The 16234-nt window shown below is 31.5% G+C and overlaps 2 protein-coding genes across 3 annotated transcripts; both read left to right on the top strand.

The window, feature by feature from the left end:
• Window positions 1-4311: 4311 nt before the first annotated feature.
• On the top strand, window positions 4312-6800 carry LOC133705505 (galactinol synthase 1-like). The gene is made up of 4 exons (XM_062130757.1): window positions 4312-4822; window positions 5724-6044; window positions 6181-6315; window positions 6435-6800. Exons 1-4 carry the CDS (start codon window positions 4484-4486, stop codon window positions 6651-6653), a joined length of 1014 nt encoding a protein of 337 aa, XP_061986741.1. The 5' UTR covers window positions 4312-4483; the 3' UTR covers window positions 6654-6800.
• Window positions 6801-10734: 3934 nt separating this feature from the next.
• On the top strand, window positions 10735-16029 carry LOC133704427 (pantothenate kinase 1-like). Of its 2 annotated transcripts, XM_062129243.1 has the most exons (10): window positions 10736-11070; window positions 11161-11340; window positions 11977-12023; window positions 12399-12515; window positions 13390-13509; window positions 13605-13699; window positions 13793-13886; window positions 14051-14182; window positions 14954-15066; window positions 15481-16029. In XM_062129243.1, exons 1-10 carry the CDS (start codon window positions 10992-10994, stop codon window positions 15701-15703), a joined length of 1200 nt encoding a protein of 399 aa, XP_061985227.1. In that variant the 5' UTR covers window positions 10736-10991; the 3' UTR covers window positions 15704-16029. The 2 variants fall into 2 exon arrangements, with proteins under 2 accessions (XP_061985228.1, XP_061985227.1); XM_062129244.1 differs by lacking the exon at window positions 12399-12515 and having other exon boundaries at window positions 10735-11070.
• The last annotated feature ends 205 nt before the right edge of the window (window positions 16030-16234 follow it).

The following is a 16234-nucleotide window of genomic DNA, read 5'->3' as shown; positions in this document are numbered from 1 at the left end:
GAAATGGCATTCAAAAACACCAGGAAAGTGCCCTTTTCAATAATTTGTATAATAAATTTTGGAAAATGTCTGGAACACGAAGGTGGCGGATATCTTATGGTGTAGGGGCTAAACAGCACTGCATGGATGATATTTCACCACTTTTGATGAGAGGCTGAGGGTCGACTTTTCTTTTTGGTTTCGGAATCATCTTGAGTTCTTGTTTTCTTCGAACAGAGCCAATCAACTGGGAACCGCATTCGAATTACCTGGAATAGAAGGGCAGCAACTTCAGCATCAAGCATCTATGTGCGAGTCACTCTCTTGATTTCCTTCCAATCTTCAATCCGTGTGATTTGGGACCATCTGGGAGGAAAAGCTGAAAATGCTAGGCACCGTTTAATATCGTTTCGTTTTTTTTTTTTTTTTGGTTTTTTAGATATAAGACAAGATAAGAAAACTTGTTTGTTTTTATTTTTTGTTTTTAATAAATAAAAACTTACAATAAGTTTTCAAAAGCTTTTTATTCTCTTCTCATTCTTAGGTATGTTGTTTTTTTTATTTTTCTTATATAATTTTTTGGTTTATTAACAATCTCTTTTTTTTTTTGTTTTTCTTTTTAAATTCTGAACCAAAAGTAAGTGCATCATTAAGGTAAGAATTTTTCATTCTATTTTCTTCTTTTTTCATGTTTTTTTCTGCATTATTTTTTTTATTTTTGTGATCTTAGTAATTTTAGGAAGTAATAATTGTGTTGAATTTTAGTTTTTGAAATAATATTTGCATTATTTTGTTGAACTTTAGTTATTTTTTTTAAAATCTGTTGTTGAATTTCAATTAAATGTGTATGCTTAATTTTAATTATTATTTTGTATTTTTTCCATTTAGAATAATTTTTTGTAAATTTAGGATTACAAATATCATCACTTAGAAATAATTATGTTGAATTTTAGTTGTTATTGTAATAATTCTTGCACTATTTTGTATAATTTTGGTTGTGTGTTTTTTTTCAATTTTATTGTTTAGTTTCAATTAAATATTTAGGATTAATTTTAATTATTTAAAATTTAAAATTAAAAATATTATCACTTAAAAAATAAAAATGTTCTGCGCAATTGAATTATGCTAAATTGTTAGAAGAAATTGAATAAAATCAACTGATTTGTAACATATAAATTATGTATGTACATGTTTAAAAAATTTAGGTAATCTTTTATACTGGCGTGGTGGTATCAAATTTTTTTTACTCCAGTTAATTTAGTAAAAATTAAAAAATTAAGTGATAAATAAGTTTCCTTCCAGCATAGACCGTGGGAAGTGTTAGTCATTTTTTTTTCCTTACAAACCATATGTACTCGTTTAATTTGGCCACTATTTTTCGTATTATTATTCTAAACGCTGATCCAAGAACGAACAGGCACTAAATAGTCCTATTCTAATTCATGCATTTAGAGATTATGATAACGGTTTTTTTAAAAATATTTTTTATTTAAAAATATATTAAAATAATATTTTTTTATTTTTTAAAATGTATTTTTTAATATAAATACATTAATATGAAAACATAAAAATAAATTAATTTAAAAAAATAAAAATAAATAATTACAGCCCCACTTTAAACAGACTCATAAGTGTGGAGCCCCCCAATTAAAATCCATTCCAAGGAGTACAATGGAAGATAATGTTGTCAGAAGCACAAAGAGAAAAGAAAATCAAAGAAGAACAGCAACGTGATTGATGCTTCCTTTTCCGCCTTCCTTGGCATTGTGATCTGAGTATATTTTTAAAAGTTTTTTTAATTTTTTAAATTTACAAATTATTTTTATGTGTTAATATTAAAAATAAATTTTAAAAAATAAAAATATTATTTTAATATATTTTTAAATAAAAAATATTTTAAAAAATAAATCTTAAACATGTTAGAAAATATAAGAGATTCGTTTTAAATCAAATCTGTACTTTGCTTGAGCAAGTTATCAATGTTCAATTTCAACATAGATCCATTTCCCTCTTATGCCTTCTTGACCGAGCCTATATAATAGTCCAATTAATTAATTTTTTATGCTATAATATACCGCGTTATAGATATTAGAGAGAAATAATCATTCATTGAAATCTAAGCATTAATAACCCCTCTTTTTAAAAGGTCTAAAGTTCAAATCTCTTCTTCGTAAAAAAAAAAAAAATCATTTCCGATCAAGTTTGTTTTAGTAAAAACAAAAAAAGCTTTAAACCGTAATCACTATTATATTCTCAAACAACCCTCACATCTAAACTTACATATTCATAAAAAATCTTCATGTTTTAACAATTCAAATCTTAAAAATAAGACGGCAATCCCTTATATTTTAAAATTTAAATTGTTTATGTGTATAGCTCAAAATATTATTAGATATGAAAAGATTTTTTAAGTTTAAATTTAGATCAAAAACCCTTAAAAAACTAAATTAATAAACATTAAAATTTGTTTATTTAATAAACAATTTCATAAAATATGTTAAAAATTAGGAAAATAATATAAAATAGTTGGATAATATATCTATAAAGCACATACCAGCGGACAAGTACATTTTTATGAAAATATGAAAAAGAAATGACATATATTAGAAAAACTACCACTTTTGCTCATATGATCAGCTTTCGAAGATGTTGGGAATCTCTTTCTAGAGAGATAAAAAGACATGTTCAGAATCTCATCGACATTGTCGTCGCCGCCGCTAATGCTCCAAATTAGCCAACGGAAAAATGTCTCCGGCAAACTTGCTCCCGACGGTTCTTCGAACTTTTCTGGTCTGTCTTGTTCAAGCAAGACTTCCATCACTTTAGTCTTTTCTCTTCTTTACTAACATATAAGCATGATGAAAGGAATATATTTCTCTTTCTCTTTATCAAAGAAAAAGAAAAGGAAAAGGAATTATTTTTATTCTACCAAAAAAAAGGATATGGCCCAATCACACTAATTAATTCCTTAGTAAAATTACATGATCTTACTGAAAAATTTACTACATTCATTGTGAAGGTATACATGAGCCCTAAATCTTAATAGCATAGCGCAAACAGGTGTGAATTAGTCCAATGGAAATCCCTTTTTCTATCTTTGGGACTCGGGTGAAAGTTGAGTTCTATTTTTATTTTTATTTTTATTTTTATTTACCCGTTACTATAATTAATTTAAGTCATTTGCATGCAACTATGGAAAATATAAATATAAAATTCAGCATTGTTTAACCAGTTAACTTGAGATTTAAAGTTTCTGGTTGATTTTAAATTATTAAAACCCGAGTGACCTATTAGATCAACTCAAAACCTGGGTGACTTAATAATATTTGAGTGAGACTCAACTTTTTTTATATATATGTTTTAAAAAACTAAAAATATATAAATTTAATTTGTGAATATCTAATCTCATATATATTTTTTATAATCTATATCCTTATAAAATGTTTCTTAACTTTTTCACATGGAATAATTATATTTATAATCTATATTCATATAAAATATTTCTTAACTTTTTTATGTGAAACAACTAGATATATAGTCTCCATTCATATGAAAAGTTTCTTAATTTTTCTATGTGAAAAATATATATATATATATATATATCCTTTATTCACATGAATTATTTATTAATTTTTTTTATAAAATAACTATATATATATATATAGACTACGTACTCATGGAATATTTATTAACTTTTCCATGTAGGACATTAAAATTTTAAATATTTTTTTTATATTTTTTTAGTTAACCCAAGTATATTCCAAGTTAAATTTAATAACTATTATCGAAATAAAAAATGAGTCAATTTGACCCAATTAATTCCAGGTATCTTACCTGGGACTCAACAAAGGAATTCGATCGCCATTTGACAGATGGTAGAACCATCCAAAATTTGGCATTGCATGCTGAACTTCCCCTCTAAAAGGCCCACGTAAACCTACTCCATTTCCATTGATCTCCGTGAATTAATTTTTCATGTGGAAAATGACTCCCACTTGTATAAATTGGTGTCTTTACAACATCGGAAGATATACTTTAATGGCATCGATCACCCAATTGATCATGATGCCGACCCCAACCAAGTATATATTGTGAACTCAACCGTTCATTTTGATGATAAGGCTAGTGATGATAAGGATATGAACGTGGAATTTACAAAAAACGGTGTTCATTCATTTTTCAATTCATGAAAAATTGTATACCACCATATACTATTGCACAAAACAATACTAGTTCGTAAACATGAAAATGACTTATGGAGTTGCATTTGGAGTTCATTTGGCATGAATTTAGACCACATTTTAGATCTATTTAAGGAGGCCCGAGCACTCTTGAAGAACTCGGGACTAAAAAGGATGGTGGAGTAGCATCCTTAGCGTTGCTGGTTTACTTTCCTAACAATCCTCAAAACCATTCTTCTTAGACTCTCTATACATTCCAAATAACCTAATTTGTACTGTATAGATATATAGTCTACGTCAAGCTTGAATAAATCTTCATTAACATGGCCCCAGGAGTGCCAATAGATGGGAATATTTTGGGTACCGGGAAGGTTTCCACAGTTAACACTGGCTATTCTAAGAGGGCCTACGTGACATTTTTAGCCGGCAACGGGGATTATGTTAAAGGGGTAGTTGGGTTGGCTAAGGGTTTGCGCAAGGTGAAGAGTGCATACCCTCTTGTCGTAGCAATCTTGCCGGATGTGCCTGAGGAACACCGTGACATTTTGAGGTCTCAAGGTTGCATTGTACGTGAGATCGAGCCTATTTATCCACCTGAGAACCAGATTCAGTTTGCCATGGCCTACTACGTGATCAACTACTCCAAGCTCCGAATTTGGAATGTAAGTTAAACATGCATCAACATAATTCTATAAGCTTTTATAATCAATGTCTCTTCTTATAAGTATAATTTATATATGAATTTATACAGTATGATTGTGGAATATGTTCAAATTGATGTGACTTTTGTGTATAATTTTATTTAAAACAAGCTAAATATGTAATCAATTAATGATGTTTAGAATCCCAAAAACCCACCATTTATTTGTATGGTAAATTCTAATTTATATAATTAAATTGACATAAATAGATGAGATATGTTTATGATAATGGATTTTTTTTTCTTGTCATCATGAGCAGTGTTTTTCATCACCAAAGGCTTTGGTGACGAAAAATAAAGTGACCAATTTTGTCGCCCATGTCCCCATAGCTTTTGGTAACAAATTCTTTCTACAGTGACAAAATTCATCATGTATATGCTACATAAATTAATTAGAGATAGGTTTGCTAATAGTCAATTAAACTTCTTTTATAAAAAATGATGGTATAAATAAAGTATTGGACAGCACATGGACCGAATTTAAAATATTTGATTTAGTAAATTAAGTTTTAAGAAAGTTGATTATATTAATATATTCATTAAGACTACATATAAAGAAGCAATACAGGCTGTATGCACGTACGTACCCCACAAGTATCTATGCTTAATCATACATGGACTAGCTAGATTTAAAACCAATTCGTCACTTAATTACCTGCTAATAAAGTTTTAAGGAAGTGCATTATATTGATTGGTTGTATCCATTAAGATGATTTCAGGCGACAAATATCTTGTCACCTAAGCATGCATTTTTTATTTTATTTTATTGCGACACAAGTTCGGTTGCCAAAAGATGCATGGTTGTTTATGTAGCCAATCGTCGTATAAAATTATATGCTCGCTCGATTTTCTTGTATGCACAGTTTGAGGAGTACAGCAAGATGGTATATTTGGATGCTGATATCCAAGTGTTCGAGAATATAGACCATCTATTTGACACCCAGGATGGCTACTTCTACGCCGTGATGGACTGCTTCTGTGAGAAAACATGGAGCCACTCCCCTCAATACTCCGTCGGCTACTGCCAGCAGTGCCCGGAAAAGATAACATGGCCTGCTGAGATGGGCTCTCCTCCTCCCCTGTACTTCAATGCTGGGATGTTTGTATTTGAGCCTAGTCGTTTGACTTATGAGAGCCTTCTTGAGAGGCTGCAGATCACCCCACCAACCCCCTTTGCCGAGCAAGTAAGTCATACCTGCATTTAACCACACACGTATGAAAATAAAGTAAAAATGGATTAATCGATTGACACTCGGGAGAAGCAGGAAACAATTGTTAATTTCTAATGTTTTTCCGATTTGCTTGGGGATCATATGGCAGGATTTCTTGAATATGTTTTTCCAAAAAACATACAAGCCAATCCCTCTGCTTTACAACCTGGTTTTAGCCATGTTATGGCGACATCCTGAGAACGTGGAGGTCGAGAAGGTTAAAGTGGTTCACTACTGTGCTGCTGTAAGTAGTCTTCTTCTTTGAATAACATCAAATGCTATCTTAGATTTTTAATGTATTATGCACATATATACTTAATTTGGGTTCAATTTTCTCTTCCATTCTTGAAAAAATAAAAATAGGGTTCAAAACCTTGGAGATATACCGGCGAGGAAGCTAATATGGATAGAGAGGACATCAAGATGTTAGTGGAAAAATGGTGGGATATATTTAATGATGAGTCCCTCGATTTCAATGGTGAAAACTCAGTTCCAGAAGAAGAAACATTCTCGAGGTCATCCATCTTGTCTTCCATGCCTGAGCCTGCCATATCCTACGTCCCTGCACCAACTGCTGCTTAAAACTTCTTAGTTAAGAGAGTTTAAAATCAATCTTGTCTTTCATTATATACCTTTTTCAGGCTACTTCGCCTGAGTATTTTCGTGTTCTGTGCAAGATATATACCATGGTAATATATAAAGTATTACAGTATTTGAACTTTTATACTATACACCACTCTACTTTTAGTACTTATTCTTCTTCTTTTTCTTCAATTTTCCAAGGTCGACGAACTTCGTTTAGGAAATGTTGTCGGCTTTAATTAAGGGTCATTCTTTCAAGTACATTTTTTTTTTAAATAATAGTCGAGATAATATATATTAATATAAAAGCTATAACAGTTACCACAATAATATTAAATATATATATATATATATATATATATTATTTAAAAAAATAATTACTACTGAAAATTTGAGGAAGAGAGAAACCATACATAATAATCATTTTGGCATCTATTTCGGTCAAAAAGGCTGTGAATGTATCATGACGCGGTGATTAATAATCAGAGGTAAACCTTACTTTGACTAACAAGAAATATTCATGGAAAAGCATGAAAAACCTTCTCGAGTAAATTCATCTTGTCCCTTTATTCATGCGCTGTCTCGGACGAACCATGTTTTTCCGAAACTGTGTGCAGCAGCGTGGATATTTTAGGGGTGTTTGAAATTAAATGATGCTTTTCAAGATATTTTTTTATTTAAAAAAATATATTTTTTTATTTTTAATATTAACACATTAAAATAATTAAAAAATATTAATTTAATATTTTTTAAAATAATTTTTTTAAAAAAAAACAACTTAAAAAAAAACAGAAACAGAAATTGTGTCCTTCATCACTATCTAATGGTAAAACATACTACATCATCCATTATAGTAAGACCAAGATCAACTCATTCCCGTGTGATGAAGTCGCTGAAACTTTGAGAGATTCTGGGCTTTACACGGGTTAATCTTTGGGCCCTCCAATGTTTAATTTAAACAGAGAAAAAGCTAATGGTAAAACATATTTTGTGTATTGTTTTATATGGATTTAATTATGGAAAATTGAGCATATTGTATAAAATATCATAAGAATATAGCACAAAATTGGGTTGGCCCAACAGGATACTAGCCCATGCAACATGGGTTTCTGGCCCGTAAAGAAGAATCAAAGAAAAAGAAGGTGCATACTCAAATGAAAGTTGTTTCTATAATAGTTATTGGATTCAGTTTGGATATTGATGTGTAAAAAAGTCTGGATCGCTAAGTTTTGGATTATTCTCGAGCGAGTTTTTAAATTAGATGGGGTTATTTTTATTTTTGTTATTAAAATAGCATTGTTTTATCTTTCTAAAAAGAAATTTAGAATTGATTCAGTTGTATTTGGATTAGGTTTGAACCGAGTTAATATCTTTCCCTATTCAATTTAAAATATAATTATAATCATGGATTTCTTGAATCAACATGTTACATTAGACCAAATTTAGATTACTAAGTTATGGATTAATTTTGCATTAATTCTAGTTAATTTTTAGTGTCATTTTATTTTTTTTAAATAAAATTTATGAAGTTTAGTGGTTATATTTGGACTAGGTTTTAATTGAGTCAATATATTTTCTTATTCAATTTAAAATTTAAGATAAGTCATGGATTTAACATTTTAAATCGGATCAAATTCTGCAACAGACCGAGTTTTTCAAGAATAATTTAAATATTTATTTTTAAAATATATCACTTGACCTTGATGTTTTACTAGTACGATCATACATACAATAAAATAAGTCACGAACCGACCATTTCCTCTTTGCTGGTAAAAGGATGCCATTTGAGTATGCGTATGAATAATATCACCAGTCAAACCTAGTTTGCAATGCATATTTTGAAAATGTAGTCTTAATTGCTTTTCAAAGTGTTTTTCATATCAAAATATATTAAAATAATATTTTTTATTTTTAAAAAATCATTTTTAAAATTAGCGCATCAAAAAGATCTAAAACATAAAAAAATTAATTTTTAGTAAAAAAAATTATATTTTTTTTTAAATATAGGTACAACCACGTTTCCAAACGTTTACTTACAAGATCAGCAACACCTTAAATTGGACAAAACAATGGGGACCTGATTGACTGTAAGTATGAGGATTTGATTAAAAAAAAGATTGATGAATAATCTATTAAGAAATTTATGAAAGTAGAGGTACGTCCTAAGAAAGTAATTAAAGTTATTATACTTGTTTGGATGCTTCTTATAAAGCTATAACTTATGTCACATTAAAAACCCTAGAGCATAGAACACCCCCCCCCCCTAAGAAATTTATGAAAGGAGAGGGACGCCGTAACAAATTAATTAAAGTTATTCTACTTGTTTGGATGCTTGTTATAAAAATATAATTTATGTCATATTAAAAACCCTAGAACAACCTAGAACATGGACCCAAAAAAAATATCATATTAAAAACCTTAGAACAACCCTATAATATAGATCCCCCAAGTTAATTAGGAGTTTGATTGAACTAAGATCTAAAATGGTGTAGTTCAAAAAATAAAGTGTAGTTCAAAAAATAAATTATGTGAAAAACTCTGATTGATTCACTAATTTAGCCAACTTCTAAATTTTTTTTTCAATTATTTATAATTATAAACTTGATAAGAGTTAATGTATGATGATTTAATCAGATCTAATAAATCAACTTATAATCTAATTAATTGATTTTTTTAATTTTAACTTTTAAAATAAAAATTTTAAAACTGTGTAGTTTTGAATTAATTGAATGAAGTTGAATCAACCATCAACCTATCAACCTAATAAAACAAAATAAAAAATCAAAATTATTATTAATAATATTATCTTCTGCGTCGAGCTCACTACCTGTTCACAATAACTACACTGCTTACTTTTTTTTTTTGATTCACGTGGGGTGTCCGGGTCAGCTTGAGCGCACCACGATTATTCCCCACGGTCCACTGGACATCCTGCAAGCCCAGGGGCAGGTTAGGCACCGCGGGGATGACAGGCGTGCACATAGAGGGTCGAACCCAGGACGGGGACGGAACAAGTCACACGATTGACCACAACAACTAGACCCTCAAGTGCTGCTTACTTTTTTTATAATGTCGTGTCGTGGTTGGAACTGTCTGTTATTCCAACTATAATTTATAACTATTTGGTTAAAAATTTAAACTTTAATTTAGAGATAGATCTCACTAAAAATTAAGGTCATACCACCGGTTTTGCTAAAGCGAAAAATTATTGCTTTACATTGTCTCCGTTCCACACCACTTACTCCTCATTGTTGTATGAGTAAATTTAATTTACTATGCACAGTTCGGCTAATTCATTATTTATCATCAGATCAGGTTTCATTCGAAGCTAAATATATTAGACCAGATTCAATCTAGTAAAAAAAATAATTTTTTTAATTTTTAATTATGTTTTATTAAAAAAACCTAGTGTTTAACATTATTCAATACCATTACATAAATTAAAAGAAGATCGCATGATGACGTAGCATTTACATAATTTGATCGTAATTCTAATTTTGTTCTTGATGATATTTTGCATGATTTTGTTGCACGCTCTAAAAACCATGAAAACTGTAGTTTATTGTCGGATGAATTTATATAAAGTATTATTTATTTCATGATGTAATAGCAGTAATTAAATCTATAATATTTAAATTAAAAATCATCAATATTAATATATATATATTTTTAGTTATTTTATAACCTCAATTTGAAAAGTATTTTTAACCAAACACATTAAACTACTTTTTATCCAACCTCAATTCCAATCACAGTTTTAATCAAACATATATAAATATCAAACTAACCTTAATCAAAAATGCTTTTTTATAAAACAATTTTTTTAAAACTATAACCACAAAAGCTACTATAATACCAAAAACATTAACTACTTGTTTTTTTATATATAAAATACTTTTGAAATTTTTTATTTTTTTAATATAATTTTTTTATAATTTTATATTAATATCAAAAATAATAATGAAATGCTATTTTGAAGGCAACCGTAACACAGTATGAAAACTACCTATTTATTGCTAGCAAAATTATTCGGAAATACGGTATAAATCATGTTTTAAAAAAAATAACCACAATCAAACAACAGTAACCAAACCAGTACCAGAAAATACGTTAGCTTCGAAGAATCAGTCTCAGAAACAAGAAAAGAGTTAAAAGAGCTGTTCAATAATTCCTTCATAACTGATATAGAGAGGGAGAGGAGTAACCAGTACCAGAAAAGTTAGTTGGTGATACGTTAGCTTCGAAGAATCAGTCTCAGAAACAAGAAAAGAGTTAAAAGAGCTGTTCAATAATTCCTTCATAACTGATATAGAGAGGGAGAGGAGACAAACTGCTTTGATGGAACATAATAGAGAGGTTGAAATTGATGGGAATTCAAATCCAATTCAAATATCTCGCTTGGCCCTCGATATTGGAGGTACTTTTACACACACACACATCATCATGTTCTATCTTTCTTTCTTTTGCAATCAATCAAAAGCAAAAAAGTGTTGATCTTGCTTTGCAGGATCTCTAATCAAGTTGGTGTTTTTCTCGAGAAATTCTGGGGATGATGAGGACCCACCAAAGGATTTAGTTGGAGTTTCCAGTGGTGTTAATGGAAGGCTTCACTTTGCCAAGTTTGAGACAGCCAAGATCAATGATTGCTTACAGTTTATTAGTGCCAACAAACTTCTCCTTGGTGGTGGTATGTGCACTCTATTGACCATCCTCGTTGGTTTCTTTCTTTCTTTCTGTCCTTCTCATTTCTTGAAACTCTAGATAGTACGGCGTGGTATGGTATCGTATTTCTAGCAAATTTTAGGGCTGATTTTGAGTTTGATTTAGGCTGAACTGCTATTTTCACACTCGGCCTGGCTTGCATATGTTTCTTTATGCTCTAAACTCTTGGTGGTCGTGTACATTAATGCGGTAATTAGATATCCTGCAGCATTTTTTGGGCTAGCTTGGCCAAGCTAGGCTGTCAACGTTGCCACATTTTTGTAATATTACTTCATTGACACACCTTTTTGGGATAATGCATAAAGAGCGGAAGCCATCATATGCAGATGGATTTTCTCAAATTCTGCATACACAGACATATATCGTAACATTGCTATCTTGAGAATTGTTTGCTGTGATTGGACTGATTTTATCGGTCTTTAATCGAAACGCCACTTGCAATAACTTGAGGGGAGCTCTGAACAGGCTATTGTAACTCATTTGTGATCATTACATAGTAGAGGCCTTCTTTCTTGGAGTTGCTTGATGTTGGTAATTTCCTTAATTATGTGATCTTTTTGCCTGGTTTCGGCAATTGCTTACAAAATGAATGTGAACTCAGGTTTCCAGCCTCAAGAAAATTGTACCAATGACAGGAGCTTTATTAAGGTGAGATGTCAGAGTAATTGTTGTTTTGTTGCCAAATTGTGACTTTGAAATAAGCTCAATCCTAGAGGTCATCTGTTATATAAATTAAAATAAAATTCATAATTGTTATAAACATAAAATTATTGAGAGAAAATGCAATTTTAAAAAAATTACAAATTGCCTTTCTTACATAACTTCACATTAAGCTAAACTATTGTATTTTAGAGGTAGCTTCAAGTGTTTGATTCCCTCATGAGAATCAAACACCTTTTTAATCTAATGAATTGTTTAGTGTTTCGTACTTTGGATCAATTCATGTTATGTTGTAAGGTAGTTTGGGGTTTAGAATAGGGACTAAATATGCTAAAATTTAACTAGTTACAATCCATGTGAAAGGCCACAGGTGGTGGGGCATACAAGTTCTCTGAACTTTTCAAAGAAAAGCTTGGCATTAGTCTTGAGAAGGAAGATGAGATGGATTGTCTTGTGAAGGGAGCAAATTTTTTGCTTAAGGTGGGATTCTAACACCACATAGTCGCATACATTTAATGTTAGCAAGTTGTTGTCTTTCATTCAAACATTAAAAAAGCTTCTTATGCATAACAGTCACTGTTTCTGATTATTCTTGAGTGTATATACGCATAAAACAAATAGCTTGCTTGCAATTCCCTCAAGCATTTGTTTTGTACATAAGATCATTTCTACTGGTCAAACACTGTAGATAAATGTTTGTGTTGATCTTTTTCTTTTTGATAGAAGTTATAGATGCAACACGGTAAGTGCTATGTATTAGTTGCTATAGACCCTGGGATGTGCTCCTGATTTCAACATCTTAGAAAATTGAACAATGCAATCACTTGAGATTTTTTGCATGATGTGTTGGTTGTCACCAATATTGGTAGTTCTGGAAAGTATTGAATTATCAGAAGAATAGATTTCATGCCGCATTGAACCTTTGCTGACTCTATCATATATTAGAAAGTTGCAATAATATGAACCCCATCCTAAGAAAATGTATGTTTGAGGTTTGAGAATATTGCAATAGATCTCGCGCGTCCTGTTTCTTGGAAGAGGGTATTGCAGGTGGTATTCTTATGTTACTGTTGAAATGCACATCTACATCTTAGAAAAGAAAGAGGTTCAAAATCTCTCCTGTTTGGGTTCATTTGCAGTTGGAAATTGTCATTCTATAACCGTGCCTCTCTTCCCTCTTGAGCCAAAAGAAAACTTCCCTTGTTTGTGCATGTGTATGTTCAGGGAGGGAATTTCTTACCTACCATGCCGTCTTTTTTTTTTTCCCTTCCATGCTTTATAACAATTTTTCTAATTCCTTTTCTTGTTTACTTCACTAATATCCTAGCTTCATGCTGATTGTTATTTTGAGTAGGCAGTCAATCAGGAAGCTTTTACATACTTGAATGGCTCGAAGGAATTTGTGCAGATTGACCATAATGATTTGTATCCATATCTACTTGTTAATATTGGATCTGGAGTTAGCATGATCAAGGTACTCATATCAGCATCAGATTCGTTTATGTTTTCTTTTGTGTATCTAAAACCTTTTCGTAGATTAATTAATAATTCAGCTTTCTTCTAATACAGGTGGATGGAGATGGAAAATTTGAGCGAGTTAGTGGAACAAGTGTTGGTGGTGGCACTTTTTGGGGTTTGGGAAAGTTATTAACAAAATCCCAGAGGTAGTTTGATTCGTTCCCTCATCTTTGGCCAATTATGAATTCCCTTATACATAGTTTCATATTTAGCGGACACTGATGCGTTTCCTTTCTCAGTTTTGATGAGTTGCTGGAATTGAGTCATCGGGGAGATAACAGAGCTATAGACACACTTGTTGGGGATATCTATGGTGGGATGGATTATTTAAAGGTATATCCAAGTCCTTTCTTTAATTTATAAGTTTATTTTTTGCCAGTTCAGCTATTTTCTTACATCATGTTGAAGTGCCTGTTCAGGGTCACAACAGCTTCATGCTTTCACATTGATTTTTAATCTTTACAATTTAACTGCACAGTTTTTTGGTATGATGACAGATTGGTCTCTCATCTACAACTATTGCTTCTAGCTTTGGGAAGGCAACTTCTCACAATAAAGAACTCGAAGATTATAAACCTGAGGATATTTCCCGGTCTCTTCTAAGAATGATTTCCAATAATATTGGACAGGTACCTTTCAGCAGAGCAGATCTGTTGTATGCTATAAATTGAGTAGTATGTTGTCAAGAGGTGTGCTATAAGAGTTGCATGGTTTTGAAATTTAACAAATTAAATGTTCTTACATACAAAATTTTTATCACAAACTAATGTGGCAAATGATGTATGGTGCTAGTACTTGCCATCTAAGCGTGATCTCATAGAATGGCATCCTTGCATTAAATGCTATTTCTATTAGTAAGATTTTACTGTTTAGCTTTTTTGTTTGTATTGTGTTGCTCTTTGAACAAAATCATTTTGACAACCCTAGACCTCAATTGGTTGTTACGGATTTAGAGCTTTTCTATCCTTTTACTGAGATGGCTTGGAGAAAATAAGAACCATTGGCCAAGGTTTTTGTAGCTGGAATTGTCTTACCTTGATAGTTAATTCTCGAAGATGGTTCCTGTCCCTTACAGTGCTGTTAAGAAGGGCATAGAATACTTGAGAGCTGCAAGCTGTATCCAAAATTAAAATTTTCAAGACCTTACATGGCACATGTCAAAAACTTTGCTTGGCATAATTGATTATTTTTCTGCTTTGTGTTTTTTTCTTCTGTATCCTCTCTTTTGTTCTAAGACTCGCCATTTTTTTTAATTTGTTTGTGTTACTAAAACGCCACACTAAATTTTATTGTCATCTATCTTGAGTAGTGATCACTTAAATTAACAGAGATATCCTGGGTTATTTTCAATTACTGCACTCTTGCTATCTCATTGCCTCATTTTACTCCTCTTCTCCCAGATCTCTTACTTAAACGCACTTCGATTTGGGCTCAAGCGCATAATTTTTGGAGGATTTTTCATCCGGAGTCACTCTTATACTATGGACACCATCGCCGTTGCAGTTCACTTCTGGTAATCATCTGGGACGAATGATTTTTGTGACTGTAGAGCAGTTCTCAGGTGGATCTTCATATCATGATAATGAACACCTTCCAGCCTGTACGGTATGGGATTTGCAGAAAGCAAGGAGAGGAAACTTGTTATCGAAATATGCTTACAGCATTAAAAAAAAAATAAAAATACTATTCTTAGTAATTGAAAGTGAAAGAAATTATCAATCATGGTAAATGACAAGTGAAATGCAATGAAACCTTACCAAAGATTCCATGCACTCAACTAATTCAAAATTCATCTTGTTCTGATAAAACCGAAACAAGTTCATCGTTGTTGGTGATATTATCCTTCTCTTCCCAGTTCATGTTTTCTCCTTTCAGATCTCTGCATTGAAAATACACCAATCATTTTATTTTATTTTGAGTTTGGCAGGTCTAAAGGTGAGGCAAAAGCAATGTTTTTGCGGCACGAAGGATTTCTTGGAGCTCTAGGAGCATTCATGAGCTATGAAACGCACAGCCTTGATGATTTGGTGGTTAATCAAATGATGCCGCTCCCAGTGAATGCATCCCTGGGCACGGATACAAATTATGATCCACTGAAGGGGGATTTAAATGGGACCGAGAGCATACAATGCAGTGTCTATCGAGCTTAGATGTGGCTGTAACTTCCCTTCATGTGCTTTGGTGTGACGGAAGTTTGTTTGTACCACCGGAAATACTACAGGCCGAGGAAGTTCACAGACACTAGTGTAACATGGTGAAAACATCCTAGGACCAATAAGTTTTATAGAAATAATTTAGCACCTGTAGCCTAAAAGCATCAGTGAAACGTTAAAAGAGAGTGACAGGTCAAAGTAATGCTTGTTGCTTTCCCAGATTATTCATGTAATATGTTCTCTTTAGCCTCTGTTGTAATTTACAAAACTGAAATCTGTAACTTCATCCTTCAATAAAATCAATTCGCGGATCAAATTTAACATGTGAACTTCTTCTACCTCTAACTATTTTTTCATTTTGTGAGGGCATCTCCACTGCTGATGGCAAACGAGAAGCCAAATTGAAAATATGTTATTTTTGGCTCGTTATCACCCCCACCTCAGAGACACCTGTTTGGTCAAGGGACTGATTTATAATTTTCAAGATCAAAAGGACTACCTTACAGAATCATTAAAGAAAAAATGGCG

The sequence above is a fragment of the Populus nigra genome, chromosome 10, assembly GCF_951802175.1.
Source record: "Populus nigra chromosome 10, ddPopNigr1.1, whole genome shotgun sequence".
In the NCBI taxonomy this organism is placed as follows: domain Eukaryota; kingdom Viridiplantae; phylum Streptophyta; class Magnoliopsida; order Malpighiales; family Salicaceae; genus Populus; species Populus nigra.
Note: the sequence above shows the minus strand (reverse complement) of the source record. Positions and strands in the feature narration are given on the sequence as shown.